Here is a 14,519-nt window from a genome sequence, read left to right as displayed (position 1 = left end):
GTCTTTTAACACACAAAAGGAGAAAAGGCCGGGCGTGGTGGCACAGTCTTTAGCCCCAGCACTCAGGAAGCAGAGATAGGAGGATCGCCATGAGTTGGAGGCCACCCTGAGGCTACATAGTGAATTTCAGGTCAGCCTGGCACACAGCTAGGTGCAGAAGTAGCTGTTCAACAAGCCAACTTCTATAGCAAGTGGCCTGAGACCACTGTAGGGCACTTTTCCCTAGAAACACAGAAGCAGAAAATAGAAATTATGCTTATTTTAAGTAGTGGAAACCCAAGTTTTAGAGGTGTCAACTCAAACATCTTTCTCACTTTAATAGGTCTTCTTTTATTTTTTTCTTTTCTAGTTCTTTGAGGTAGGGTCTTGCTCTAGCCTAGGCTGACCTAGAATTCACTGTGTAGTCTCAGGGTGGCCTCAAACTCACAATGATCCTCCTACTTCTGCCTCCCAAGTGCTAGAATTAAAGGGGTGTGACACCATGCCTGGCTTTAGGAAATTTCTTTAATGTCACAATGGAATAGAGGAGAAGACAGAAATAAACCCGCATTATCTATAGCCACCTGATTCTTGACAAAGATGCCAAAACATGGACGACTGAAAATAGATCCCTATATCTTATCCTGTATAGGAATCAACTCAAAATGGATTGAAGACCTTAATGTGAGACCTAGAACATGGAAACTGCTAGAGGCAGACCTGAGGGAAACACTTGAAAACACTGGCATGGCCATCACACCCTGACTAGGACTCCAGCCGATCAGGAGATATAAGCCGGAATTCGTATGTGAGGTGACGTCAAACTTGAAAAGCTTCTACGTAGGAAGCAACACAGTGAAGAGCCTGCCCAGAGAACAAGAGAAGATATACACCAACTATATATCTAAAAGGAAGATAATATCCACAACATGTAAAGAACTCAAAAATATCACAATAGAGCTGGAGAGATGGCTTAGCAGTTAAAGCACTTGCCTGAAAAGCCTAAGAATGCATGTTCAAATCTCCAGGTCCCACATAAGCCAGACACAGTGACACAAGCATGCAATTCTGCACATGTAGCACAAGGGAACACACTGTCTGGAGTTCATTCACAGCAGCTGAAAGGCCCTGACATGCTCATTCTCATTCTCTCTCTCTCTTTCTCTCTCTCTCCCCTTCCCTGTTTCTCTCACTCTCTCACTGTCTCTCATTAGAAAAAAAAAAAGTCACAACAAAAGAGTAAGTCATTCAGTTAGGATGTGAACAGATGACCTGAACAGACACATCTCAAGAGGAGAAATCTGGGCTGGAGAGATGGCTTAGTGGTTGAGGTGCTTGCCCGTGAAGCCTAACAACCTGAGATCAATTCCGTAGTACCCATGTAAGCCAGATGCACTAAGTGGTGCATGCTTCTGGAGTTCATTTGAAGTGGCTGGAGGCCCTGGCGTGCCCATCCATTCTCTCTCTCTCATCTGCCTTTCTCTCAAATAAATAAAAATAAATAACAAACATTTTTTATAGAAAGAGAGAAATTTGAGTGGCCACTAAATTTATGAGAGCAATGCTTACCATCTCTAGCCATCAAATCGAAGCTGCACTGAGATACCATCTTCCTTAAGGTGGCTACAGACAAACAAGCAAGCAAAGCAGCAAAACAAGCACTGGCCAAGGCACAGGCGTTAGAGGGACTTTTACACACTGTTGTTGGGAATGTAAACAGGTACAGCCACTATGGGAATCAGTATGTGGAGGTTCATCAAAAATTAAAAATAGAGGGCTGGAGAGATGGTTTAGTGGTTAAGCGCTTGCCTGTGAAGCCTAAGGATGCCAGTTTGAGGCTTGATTCCCCAGGACCTACGTTAGCCAGATGTACAAGGGGGCGCACGCATCTGGAGTTCATTTGCAGTGGCTGGAGACGCTGGCACGCCCATTCTCTCTCTCTTTCTGCCTCTTTGCCTGTCTGTCTCTCTCAAATGCATAAATAAAAATAAACATTTTTTTTTAAAAAATTAGAACTGCTGGAGAGGTGGCTTAACAGTTAAGGTGCTTGGCTGTGAAGCCTAAGGACCCAGGTTGGATCCCCCAGTACCCACATAATCCAGCTGCACAAGGTGGTACATGAATCTGTAATTTGTTGGCCATGGCTACAGGCTCTGGTGTACCTATTCTCTCTCAAGTAAGTAAGTAAGTAAGTAAGTAAGTAAATGACGAAGTCGGCATACAATAGAGATACATGCACATCCATGTTTATCATGGCTCTGTTCAAAATAACTAAGTTATTAAATTAGTCTAGGGGGCTTGGCAACAGGTGAATAAAGAAAGTGTGATATATATATCACACATATAAAATGTTCCTATATCACTCCCATAGTGTCTGTCAGTCTCTTACAGATAAACATCTTTTTAAAGGAAAGGAAAGAAAGGTAGAGGCACTGAAAATGGTAGCAGGATTACTAGGGAAGGAATGGGTGAGGGCAGGAGCAGCTAGTTGGGAGGGTGGACATGACCATGCTGACATATGATGGTAAATACATGCATGGATAAGTAAGTGAAATCCATGGACTGCGTAAGTAATCACATAGCTGTTTTAAGGGATAGTGTGAAACTTCGTTGTGGGCACAGGAGGAGTGAGCCCCCTCGTGCACAGCTGCTCACGGTGGGGTCTCCATCTACTCCCTGCCTGGCCACTGGGTTTTGTTAGCGTAACCTTTACTGGCATCATCCCCTTGAACGGAAAGCTGTCTGTGGGAGGGTTCGCTTCCCTCTTCAGAGGGTTGATTTGAATAGAACACTGTCTGTTCTGGGCTTGTTTCTGAGGCACAGTCAGCTCTGGAGTGAGATGTCTGGCAAATCTGGTAAACCCAACCAAACCCATACCCCAGAGTAATACTTCTGTGACCCCAGAACATGAGGAAGCCACTCTGGGGAGGGGCAGAAATGATCTTAGGAGATGATGTGCACAGGAAGTGAAGAGCCACACGGTGCATGAGTCACCATCAAGGCCACACAGAAACCACTCAGAGGGGTGACAAGCCTTGAGGAGGGAGAGCAGAGGCTGTGTAACAACACCAGGAGGCATTGCAGACCAAGAAGCCAGACTTGGAAAAACAATAGCCCGGGATCCCACCCTTCTCACTAGCACCCAACCACCCCAAATCCAGAAGGTTGAGGGACCTGTCTTGGTACCATACAGTCCACAGACACTAGCTCGAGAGCCGGGGGCCTCAGAACTGGTGCGTGCTCTGTCCATTGCCCTGCGCTCGGTTCCCTTGCCCGTTTTCTGGTCTGCATTTCTTTGTTGCCGCTCTGCTGCAGCACAGAACACCCTCCCGTTTCTCATGGATAACAAGCTCATTTCCAAGTCCTCCTCCAAGCTTTTCTGACCACCTAAAGCAAATCTCCCAGCTTGCTATTTTTTTTAATCAGAGCACCTATATTTCTACGTTATTTCATATCCAGCACCTTCATAGCAACACGGTGAGCCTTGTGACACCTTGTTCAATGCTGCATTTAGAGGCCTTACGATTCTACCTGGAACTGATTAGGTGCATAGTACATACTGCATAGTGGCTGAATTAGCCAGCCATTACATGTTTATCTCAATTCCCAAGGCAAATAAAGGGGCAGGGAGCTAACAAAATACAATCACTGGACTGGGAGATGGCTTAGTGGTTAAAGGCACTTGCTTGCAAACCCTGACACCCTGGGTTCGATTCCCCACATAAAGTCACATGCACAAAAAGTGAGCCATGCTTTGGAGTTCATTTGCTCTAAAGGAGGTTCTGATGCACTCTGTCTTTCTGTATCTATCTTTATCTCAGCTTGCAGATAAAGTTCTTTATATATATGTTATCAATTACTGAGCAAAATATTTCTGAATGCCAGTTTGGGCTCCAGGCTATTCTCTCCTTCTTATCTACCAGCTGCCAGGATTGTGGAGGGGCAGTGAGTTCAAAGGCCACGCGGGGATTGAGAGGCAGATGAATGCTACTGCCTTAAAATAGAGAAGGAGACAATGGGAGCCTCACCCAGCAGTTGGGGGCTCCATGAGAATTTTGAAGAGTGGACCCTCTAAGCTTTGTTTTTCCTTTAAAAGATACAGAAGATACTTTATCCTCAGAAAAATAAATAATTGACAAAAGAAACCATGATGGTTGTGCTTTGTTAAAGAAATAAGTATGTGAGATGCATTTATTTATTTATTTATGTTTTTTCAAGGTAGAGTCTTGCTCTAGCCCAAGGTGACCTGGAACTCACTATGTAGTCTCAGGGTGGCCTCAAACTCATGGTGATCCTCCCACCTCTGCCTCCTGAGTGCTGGGATTAAGGCGTGTGCCATGCCTGGCTGTGAGATACATTTTAGACAAAAATCAACTCAGCTATAGCTTTTACATCTAAATACTATTAATCACAAAGGACATGAAGTACCAAACTCTCTAGTACTGAAAGACATTTTTCTATGAAATAGTGGGTTTTTAGATTTGGGGTACTACATATATATTTAGTACATCACTGAGTGCCAGCCCTTGGCACACTTCATTTCTGAGGCCCTTTTGTAGGGCACGGCAGAGGTTGCAGACCAGTCCGAAGAGCTCAGTAATGAAAAAAGTGTGTTTAAAAACCAGTGCAAAGTGCCTGCATGTCTTTTGCCAGGTGACGTCTATGAGCTGGGAGCTGGTGGTGGGAGGGGCTGTGATCATCCTCTCTGTGCTCTGTGGTCAGCTCGGAGCAGGACCTTGATGAGCAATGGCTCAGTTAAATGTGCTCACCTCCCTTGACTACATTACTCTGGGGTTATGCTTTGTGGCCATCCATAGAAGGGAGGGCACTTTAACTGGGAAAGAAGGCGACCATTCAGTGGCAGGAGAGCGTCACCAAGAAGGGTTAGATGAAGTTGGAGAGGAGCTATGCCATTTTCTAGCTAATCAGCTGGGATTTTGGAAAATCTTCAGAATGAGACTGTAGCTCAGGATGGTTTCTTAGAGCAGAGGCCCTGACCTGGGTGTCAGGAAGAGGGAATCACCTTCTGAGCTCCACTGGTGCTGCACATCATGACTGAAGGTGGTACTGTGGCCCCCATTTCACAGGTGAGGGAAATGCAATGACAACATTGAAGCAGATGGCCCAGGCGGGGCCTGCTGTGGAATCCCAACGTGCTTGGTACTAAAATCTCTGTTGGGAGATTCCCAGAAGGGATGTTGCTTGAAATTTCAGCCCCCAAACTAAATTCTAAAAGCATGGGTAAGGTCGTCTGGTTTAGTTGAGATCAAACATTCTGTGGGCTGGTGCTCTCCTAGAAGTGGTGCCTCTTTCTGCCTGTTCCTTAGGGGCACCAATAGCCTACCAAGCATAGTGATAGCATGGGCAGTGTTTGGACACAGCACAGGTCTCACGTGGACCAGGATGGAAGTAAGGATAGAGTGAGCAAGTGATGAAGGTACAAGCAGGAGGGTCCAGCAGAAACAGTTCTCACCAGGTGATGAGTACTGTGCCCTTAGGCAATGATAAGGACTCGACACCAGTCGTTTGTGTTGCAGAAAATGTCTCTCATGGTAGCGTGGTTGAATTGGTAAAGAGTTGTTTGTAGCAGTGACAAATCCCTGACAGCTACCACCACAGCTAGGTGGTAAGGAACAAGGGCTGGATAGCTATGGGTGAGAGCAAAAGAGGCCAGATGTGCTCAAAAGATAGCAGGACAAGACTTCGTGACTCAAGGAGTTTATGGAAAGTGGTGCAAAACCAAGTGTAATTCTGTTGTGAAGAGTGGCTTCTAGGAGGTAGAGACATACTTGGGAATTCTAACTTAACAAAGACTGATTCTTCATTTATAAAGTCAGGTTGCTTAGCCTGGTGGTCATATGGATAGAAATAAAAGATTTATCCTAAAAATAAATGAATTCAGTATTACTTACAAACGCTAGAGTGAGACCTCGCAATGGTTACCAATAAAGAAATACTTGATAGAAGAAATGCAGTTAAGGACATAAGTGCTTATGCCAAGTTTTAAGATAATAGTAAAAAATAAAGTACACAAGTCTTATTGGAAACAAGTGAACTGTTGATATATGGTTTCAATTGTGGAAGAGTCTCTACTAAGCAACAGTGTTGAGTGTTCTAGCATGGTGCTCCTCACGCCCAGCCCGGCTTGCTGAGTGCGGTGACGTTTTGCTTCATTTCTGCTGTTTGTTCTTTCTGTCTTTTGGTTTGTTGGTTTTTGCTTACAATAAATGGTAGATTTGCCACGAGTCAGAAAGAAATGGTTGAGAAGAATCAAGGAAAAGAGAAGAAAGAATAAATGAGCCAAAAAGGTATAGAAGAGACAAACATACACCATATTGCAAACACACAGCCAGTATAAAAACCATCAGTTTCAGAGGCACTGATTTGATTTTGGTGGAGTTTTCCTCTTTCAGGAGCGATGCTGAATGGATTCGGTGTGAGCAAGAAAAGTCACAAGCGAGTGCCTCTTGTTAGAGCCGCGTCAGCAGCAGAGCTAGAGGGTCGTTCTTACCATGTTTCAGATGTAGGCAGCTGTCATTCTTGGACCTGTACCTGCAGAAAATTGTGTCTTTAACAAACTTTTATGGAAGAGGTTTCTGTACATTCCAAACATGTAGCAGCTACAACATGTGGACCTGTCAGCTTTACTTTCCCTGGCTCTATCCCTGCCACCTGCACCTGTGCCGCACAGTAGCAGCCTTACTTTCAATGGAAGGAAGGAAGAGGGAATGCAAGGAGGCTCACTAGTCAGTGCTCAAGAGACACCAGCCCGACCAGCATGTGGTTTTAGTCTCACAAACCCAAATCACAGAAGGGGCGGATGCAAGGTACTACACTGCATTGCCATCACAAAATGTTACATTTTTAAGGAGGATGCAGAGAGAAAGCAGAAGTGTTAAAAAGCGAAGACAAAAGAGGACATAGGGAAAATAAATAAATAAATAAAAATAAATAAATAAAGCTAAAATCACAGTCCCAAACCACTGTTCCAGGAGACAGGGCTGGGAAGAGTTTTCAGGTGTACCTCCACATTTAAAAGAAAAACGTCTTTTGTAAAAGCTAAAGAATTTCAGGGAGGAAAGCAGAGTTGAAGTATCACAGGACCAAGCAGCGAGTGGAGAGAGGCCACAACTTTACAAGGAGTTTTGTCAAGAGCATCAAGGTAAAGTGGCACAGGGCCTACCTGAAGTAGATTCCTGTAGTTTCTCTCTCTTCCTCTTCTTCTTCTTACCCTGCGGGACAGAGGCACAGAGTCAGCTATGCAGCAGAGGGGTGACGGCGACGTGAAAGGAGTGGTGAAAAGTGGCCAACCAGGGACACAGGTGACTCACTCTCTTCCCCCTCACCATCTGCATCTAGAGACAGTGTGGGGCACGGCGGGGAGAACTTCCCACTAACTATCATCAGTATTGGCACTGTGACACACACGATCCAGGACTCTGGCATTCCTGTTTCATGAGAGTTTCTATCACTACTGACCACCAGGCTCTGAACCCCCTGGGGCAGTGTTCAGGATAAACTCTGCTGTGAACTACAGGGCACAAAGGAAAAGCACAGTGTCAACTGAGTGACCATAGTCCTTGTCATCGAGACATGACATAACCAAGGGGACGGGCGGAGGTTGAAATGGATCCTGAGGATCATTTGAACTTATTTCCTCAGAGAGAAACAATGACATAGATGTATGCAATTTAAAATTCATTTCAAATATACATTGATGATAACCTCAAAAACTTGGGTCCCTTATGTTGGTTTAATTTTCCATGTTTCTTCAAAGCTACCTTCACCCTCAAAAATAACTTAAATACAGTAGAGCCATAATTCACTTACATGAATGGAAAATGACTAACCTGCATTGAGGTCTCCTCAACTAACTATGGAGGGGTACATATCATATCCAACATCTCTGTCTTATATGTTCTGTAATAATGACATTAACAAGTATCAAACACTGGTAGATTAGACTGAATGTATTTTGTGGATCTATAAAAGTGCATATACACGGCTGGAGAGATGGCTTAGTGGTTAAGGCACTTGCCTACAAAGCTAAAGGACCCAAGTTTGACTCACCAGGACCCAGGTAAGCTAGATGCATAAGGGGGCGCACACATCTGGAGTTCGTTTGCAGTGGCTGGAGGCCCTGGTGTGCCCATTCGTTCCCTACCTATCTATTTCTGTATCTTTTTCTCTCTCAAATAAATAAATAAAAATAAATAAATAAAAACTGTTGGGCATGGTGGCCCGGCACACCTTTAAAAAACAAGTGCATATACAACAGTGTACCTTAAAACAGTTTTGTTTTTCTTTTTCCACATTACATGGTGATGGAGATCTTAAAGCTTTAGAAAGTAGACCAAAACTGTTCATGAACGCTAAAGCAAACAGTAGATGTTAGTGACTGGGAAGTAGCTTGTCACAAAAAACAATGTCAGGGCTGGAGAGATGGCTTAGCAGTTAAGCACTTGCCTATGAAACCTAAGGACCCCAGTTCGAGGCTCGATTCCCCAGGACCCATGTTAGCCAAATGCACAAGAGGGCGCACATGTCTGGAGTTTGTTTACAATAGCTGGAGGCCCTGGTGTGCCCATTCTCTCTCTCTGCCTCTTTCTTTCTCTGTCACTCAAATAAATAAATAAACAACAACAACAACTAAAAAGCAATGTCATCAAGGTTCTCTGTGGGAAGGGTGCCAGGCAGAAGGTCATCCTTCTCACAGGCATCACCATCTTCCTTTCAAATGGAATTACTTCAGGTTCAAAAATTCCTGTGGGGGGGTTTCTTCACCTTGGAACATTCTGCACTTTCTCTCCTCTAAGCTCCCATTTGCCCTTAACATGTCTCAAGTGACATCTCTTGCATAAACCTTCTCTGTCTCTCTCTCATTCCTCCTCCTTCTCAGATAGCACCTCATCTTCCAGCACCCCTGTGACCCTGAGCTCATGACCACAACCCACCTCCACATGGTAGTGAGCCCCAGGGGGTTCTGAGCCTGGTGGTCAGTAGTGATAGAAATGCCTCATGAAACAGGAATGCCAGAGTCCTGGATCGTGTGTGTCACAGGGCCATGAGACGGCCGGTGTCCAGCGCCCTGTCCCCACCACCTCAGACAGGCCTGGAATACAGCCGAGACACAGAACTGCCTGAGACATTGTGCCCCTGCTGCCTAAGCACCTGGCCTAGGCGGCATTTTACGTTAAATGTGTGCTACAAGAGAAACTATACTTACAGCAGCCAAAAATAAACTAAGTTAGTTTGGGCATATTAATATCAACTTATATAAAAAACAAAATTCATAAGTGCCAATTTTTTTTGTCACCTTTAATCCTAGCACTTGGGAGGCAGAGGTAGGTGGATCACCAAGAATGCAAGCCTACCCTGATAGTACAAAGTGAATTCCAGATTGGCCTTGGTTAGAGAGAGACCATACGTCTAAAAACCAACACCCCCCCCCCCGCCAAAATATTGGTGGCGCATGCCTTTAATCCCAGCACTTGGGAGGTGGAGGTAGGTGGATCACTATGAGTTTGAGGCCACCCTGAGACTACGTAGTGAATTCCAAGTCAGCCTGTGCTAGAGCAAGACTTTGAAAAAAAAAAAAAGGTTAAAATTACCTAGATTATAATACTGGGAAGCACTAAATTTCAATGATCTAACAAGACAAAACACTGGCTACTGTCACCCAAGAAAATGCATGCACCATTGTACCAGTGACTCATTTAAACTTCATTTATTAGCCAAACAGACAAGAGCAAACTGTCATGGTAAAACCTCACAGTGCTGGCAATTAGGGCATTTTATTCTAAATTGTTGAGATGTATGTTGAATGACCTCACTTAGGGTCAGGAGCACATTCTCACACCATATGTCTTGTTCTTATTTTCAGATTCTGTTCCAATTTTAAGAGTATCTTAAGTTAAAGTGCTATTACCTATTTCTCTTTGCCTAAGCAACTGGGAGGCATTTCTATTGTAAATGATATGAGTAAAACTGGAGGTTCCCTTAATTCAAGGCATTTATGAAACCATTTCCTTTACAAAAAAAAAAGGTATAGATTAAAATCTTTAAAAATAAAGTCATCTTTCTTAAGCTTTCTTCCGAACTACTTCCTTTTCATCTCCATAGAGGGAGAAAAGGAAAGAGAGCAGGACGGAGGAAGAAAAAGAACACATGTGTTCCTTTTATGCCTTTTTAAAAGTTCAGGCTCAGGGATCAGAGCAGAAATGTACGACAGCCGGCAAACACTGCTCAGTCTATACAAACTCGCAGCTCAGCACAGCTCCCTGCGTGGGCCCGAGAGGGGAGGTCAGTGATCCCTGCCCAGCAAACCACATGCAAAGACACCAGCCTGAGATTAGTGGGGGCCACTTGTCCAACCCTTCAGGTGGGGGACCTATCTTACTACTTAAAGGACACGGGAAAGGTTCTGGTACACAGAAACGGTAATTATTGCTCAGAGAACAGAAGCCTAGTTCTGAGGCAGAAATACTTCTGCTAAGCGGACTTCTTAAGAAAGCTGACACAGAGCTAATCCACTCAGGAGGGAAGACACACAGATCCTGAAGTCAGGGAGACGGGATGTAAATTGCAGCTTAGCCACCTGCAACACAGCCTCGGACAAATTACCTAACCTCTCTGACCTCTCAATCCCTCACCTGAGAAGTGTCGTACTGATGGTGATGGCTCCAGACAGTTGTGAGGATTAGAAAGAAGCGGGAAGAATTTAAGACAGTTCCTGCCAATCAGCATGGCAGGTTTTATTAGAACAAGCAAAACCCCTCAGGGGAGAGGGCTGCTCCTTGGCTCATAAAGTAGCCAAGAGTAGAACTTGCTTCTCTAACAAGAGTCATAGCCAAAGGTTACGCTCCAAATCCTGAATGGTAAAGCAACCTTCCCTGTGGTTACGTTACGGAGAATTAGGTGTGCACCCCATTCCCAGAGTGTGGAATAAAGTCTGTCCTCCTGTTGGACTCACAGGGAACACAGGAAGAGTTAAAGACGAATGTGTTCCCTCAAAACTCATAGGCTGGACTCCTAACCACTCGGGACAGAGTGAGGAGGGGGCGCTGTAGGGAGTGGTCAGGACTCAGCTCACGAATGGGACTGGTGTCCTCAGGAAAGGGTATGGGGCCCTCATGCTTTCACCTGCTGAGGACAGAGCAGGAAGACTGTGAATGGTCCTCAGGCCCTACCTACCAGTTGCCTTGCTCTGAGACTTTCTAGCCTCCAGAACAGGGAGCAAAACACTTTTGCTTGTGTAAGCCACCCAGTCTGTGGTATTCTGATGTAGCAGTCTGAACAAACTGGCCTAAGAAGGGTTTTTAAAATTGTAAATAATTTTAAGGGTCTGAACAGTCAAAACTGTTCCCTTTTAAATAAAATATGAGAAAGCATCAAGCATATCATTCCTAATACACTTTCTTAGCAATGTTTTTTGCCATATCAAGACCTCATTAGTAAGACATCCATACTCTGTGATAAGAAGAGCAATATAAACGAGGTAGCTCTTGTCAATAAAATTAGTATAATTTAACATGACAGTCCTGCTCTGTTTGAACAGAGCATACAGGGCACATCAATAAGGAATAAAAATAATTTTGCACAGTTCTAATTTTTCAGATGCAAAATACATTGTTTATAAGAACCATAAAACAATATAATTGTCTAGAAAAAAATCTGACAATGTGTGGAGAAGTATTTATATTCTTTTTACTCAACAGTACACTACTATAAATCTAAGCTACAGAAATAATAGGTCCAAACACAGAAAAAAAATCATTATGCACAGACATGTTCACTATAGGACAAATGCATTTGTAAGAGAAAAATAGACCTTAATCATCTAACAGCAGGAAAATGGTTAAGAAAACTGTGACAATCATGCAATGGAATATTGTTATATGTAAATATCATGCCAGAAAAGGAAGCATGCCCATACATACATACATACATACACACACACGCACACGCACATACATACATACATACATATATATATATATATATATATATATATATATATATATATATACACACACACACACACACACATATAACATATATGTGTGTGTGTGTAAGAAGCATGACACAACACACACACTTATACCCAAATGAAAAACAAAACCACAGGAAAGAAATACTAGAAGGTAATGTAAATAATGATTGTAATGTCATTATGTGGTGAGGCTACAGGGGTATTTTTTTGTCTTTCAATTAGTATTACCAATATCGTAATGATAAGGGGCATTACATTATAACCTTAAAAGGCTTTATTTTTTAAATGCATTAATACCCACAATGACAAAACAAAAGCTTGAGGCTTATGTAATGCAATATGCCATGAAGTCCTTATTACAAGTTCACTGATTTCCACAAATAGGAAATAGGAGCTGCATTCTATGTACATCCCAAAAAACATTCCTCCTGGAAGGCAAAGGAAAGTGCAAATGAGTGGAGCAGGAAGGAGGGGAGCCGGGAGGAGGAGGAGAAGAAGAAGGAGGAGGAGGAGGGCTTACATAATTGTCTCTGGCGGACCAGCCCGGATAAAGCTGCATGTGAAGCTGTCTTTCTTTCCGCGCTAGTTCATAATATTTAGCCTGCTCTTCGCGTGAGAGGGCGTGCCACTAAAATCAAAAGGGAAAGAGAACAAAAGTAAGTGGAACAGCAGCAGTACATTTCATGTGTCTAACTTTAAAAATACACAGCATCACTTTATTTTTAAGTGGCAGAAGACCAAGGTCCCCGAAATGCGATCTGCTGGTTAGAGGGAGACTCACGCTTCGCCTTCCCGAGCCCCTTCTCCAGTGCCGACCGGCACACATTGGAGTCCATCAAAGGGCTCAGGGTAAATTGACCTCCATCACCCGCCCTCGTTTTTTACCAATCTAAATTAAAAAAAGAACTTTCACTGGTGAGCCTCAACACCCGGCTTTGCTCTCTTTCATCGTCTGCAGCATATTCTGATATCTGAGACCAAGTGCCACTTATTTATGCAAAATGTGATAATTTCCAGATGTCTTTTAGGACAAACATGCCCTCTCCTCACTCAGACAATATTCCACTTTGTCATGTGAAGTCTGGAACCTAAATCATGTGATCCTATCAGACAAGACATCAAGTTAGTCTATTCCCATCTCTTCACACACACATGCCCACTGACTAAAGGGAGAACACTGATAATATTTAATATTTACACACACACACAGCCATAGCTTTTAGCTTCCTTCAGATTACAAGAAAAAGGCATCATTTCAGTTTATTTTGTCATCTAGAATTTGAGATAGTCATTTGAATATAGAGAATCTAGCTGTTGGTTCCCTTTAAGTGTTCCATCTCTTTTCTTTTTGTATATGACTGGTATGCTTATAGATCAAAAAGAATAAAATTTCTAAAGGCAATATATCTGTTTGAGGACTTGTATTGCATACTTTAAAAATTCTTTCTTTCTTTCTTTCTTTCTTTCTTTCTTTCTTTCTTTCTTTCTTTCTTTCTTTCGTTGAGACAGAAAGAGGGACAGAAAGAGAGAGGGGGTGAGAATGGGTGTGCCAGGGCCTCTAGCCACTGCAAACAACTCCAGATGCATGTGCCACCATGTGCATCTGGCTTACATGGGACCTGGAGAATCAAACCTGGGTTCATAGGCTGCGCAGGCATGTACATTAACCACTAAACCATCTCTCCAGCCCATACAACATACTTTTTGCAAATATGTACATATGAGTTGTCCTGTTTGGGTCCCCAACAGACACTTTACAAGTATTTTCCCTATTTCCTAGATGCCAAGATTGGCCAGCAGAACCTCCCAGAATGAACTGACTGGCTCTGGGGCACCCACCATCTGTGAGACGATAGCACAGAATTCAGGGTGGTTGCAGGAAGTAGAGACTCCCCCCAGTGTCTCTGTCTCTCTCTGAATCGCTCATGTAGTTGGGCATTTCCCCCTCCTGCGCTCCTACTCCAGTGTCTCTGAGGGTCTGTCCTCTCTTTCCCTTTCTCATGGCTGGGAGCCTCCTCCTGTCCCCTAGCACTTAGTCATGAAGCTCCTGAGTTTGCTTTCTGGCCTTCCTGCGTATTGATTTTAATCTCTGTGATCTTACTGTTGTATATGTGTGTGCACACATGTTAGTATGTGTGTGTGCACGTGACTGTGGAGACCAGAGGTCAATGTCAGGGGCCTTCCTCAGTCACTCTATACCTTATTCCTTGAGACAAAGTCTCTCTCACAATCTATGAGAGACAATTGGTGTGCCAGGTCCTCTAACGACTGTAATTGAACTCCAAGACAAGTGTTCCACCTCATGCACGTGCATAACCTTGTACATCTGGTTTATGTGGATTCTGGGGAGTTGAACCTGGGTCCTTAGACTTCGCAGGCAAGTGCCTTTAACTGCTAAGCCATCTTTCACACAACCAAAAACTCACCAATTCATCTGGACTAGCTTGTCAGTGAGCTTCAGAGACTGCTGTCTCATCCTCCCCAGTGCTGGGGTTACAGGTGTGTATTACAGGTGTGTATTACTATGCCCAGCATTTGCGTGGACTCT

General features: G+C 43.7%; 1 protein-coding gene across 9 annotated transcripts in view; it reads right to left on the bottom strand.

Moving 5' to 3' along the window:
* Lef1 (lymphoid enhancer binding factor 1) overlaps positions 1-14,519 on the bottom strand; it is a 136,894-nt gene that overhangs the window by 11,775 nt on the left and 110,600 nt on the right. For 4 of the 9 annotated variants that reach the window (XM_045143093.1, XM_045143097.1, XM_004671427.2 and 1 more), the window contains 3 exons: positions 12,492-12,599; positions 7,163-7,211; positions 6,491-6,531 (listed from right to left, as the gene is read on the bottom strand). In XM_045143093.1, coding sequence (XP_044999028.1) covers positions 6,497-6,531; positions 7,163-7,211; positions 12,492-12,599 — 192 coding nt within the window. In that variant the 3' untranslated portion in view covers positions 6,491-6,496. The remainder of the gene's footprint in view (positions 1-6,490; positions 6,532-7,162; positions 7,212-12,491; positions 12,600-14,519) is intronic. The other 5 variants (XM_045143092.1, XM_045143095.1, XM_045143096.1 and 2 more) reach the window with 2 other exon arrangements.

This window comes from Jaculus jaculus, chromosome 2 (genome assembly GCF_020740685.1).
Source record: "Jaculus jaculus isolate mJacJac1 chromosome 2, mJacJac1.mat.Y.cur, whole genome shotgun sequence".
Lineage (NCBI taxonomy): Eukaryota > Metazoa > Chordata > Mammalia > Rodentia > Dipodidae > Jaculus > Jaculus jaculus.
Note: the sequence above shows the minus strand (reverse complement) of the source record. Positions and strands in the feature narration are given on the sequence as shown.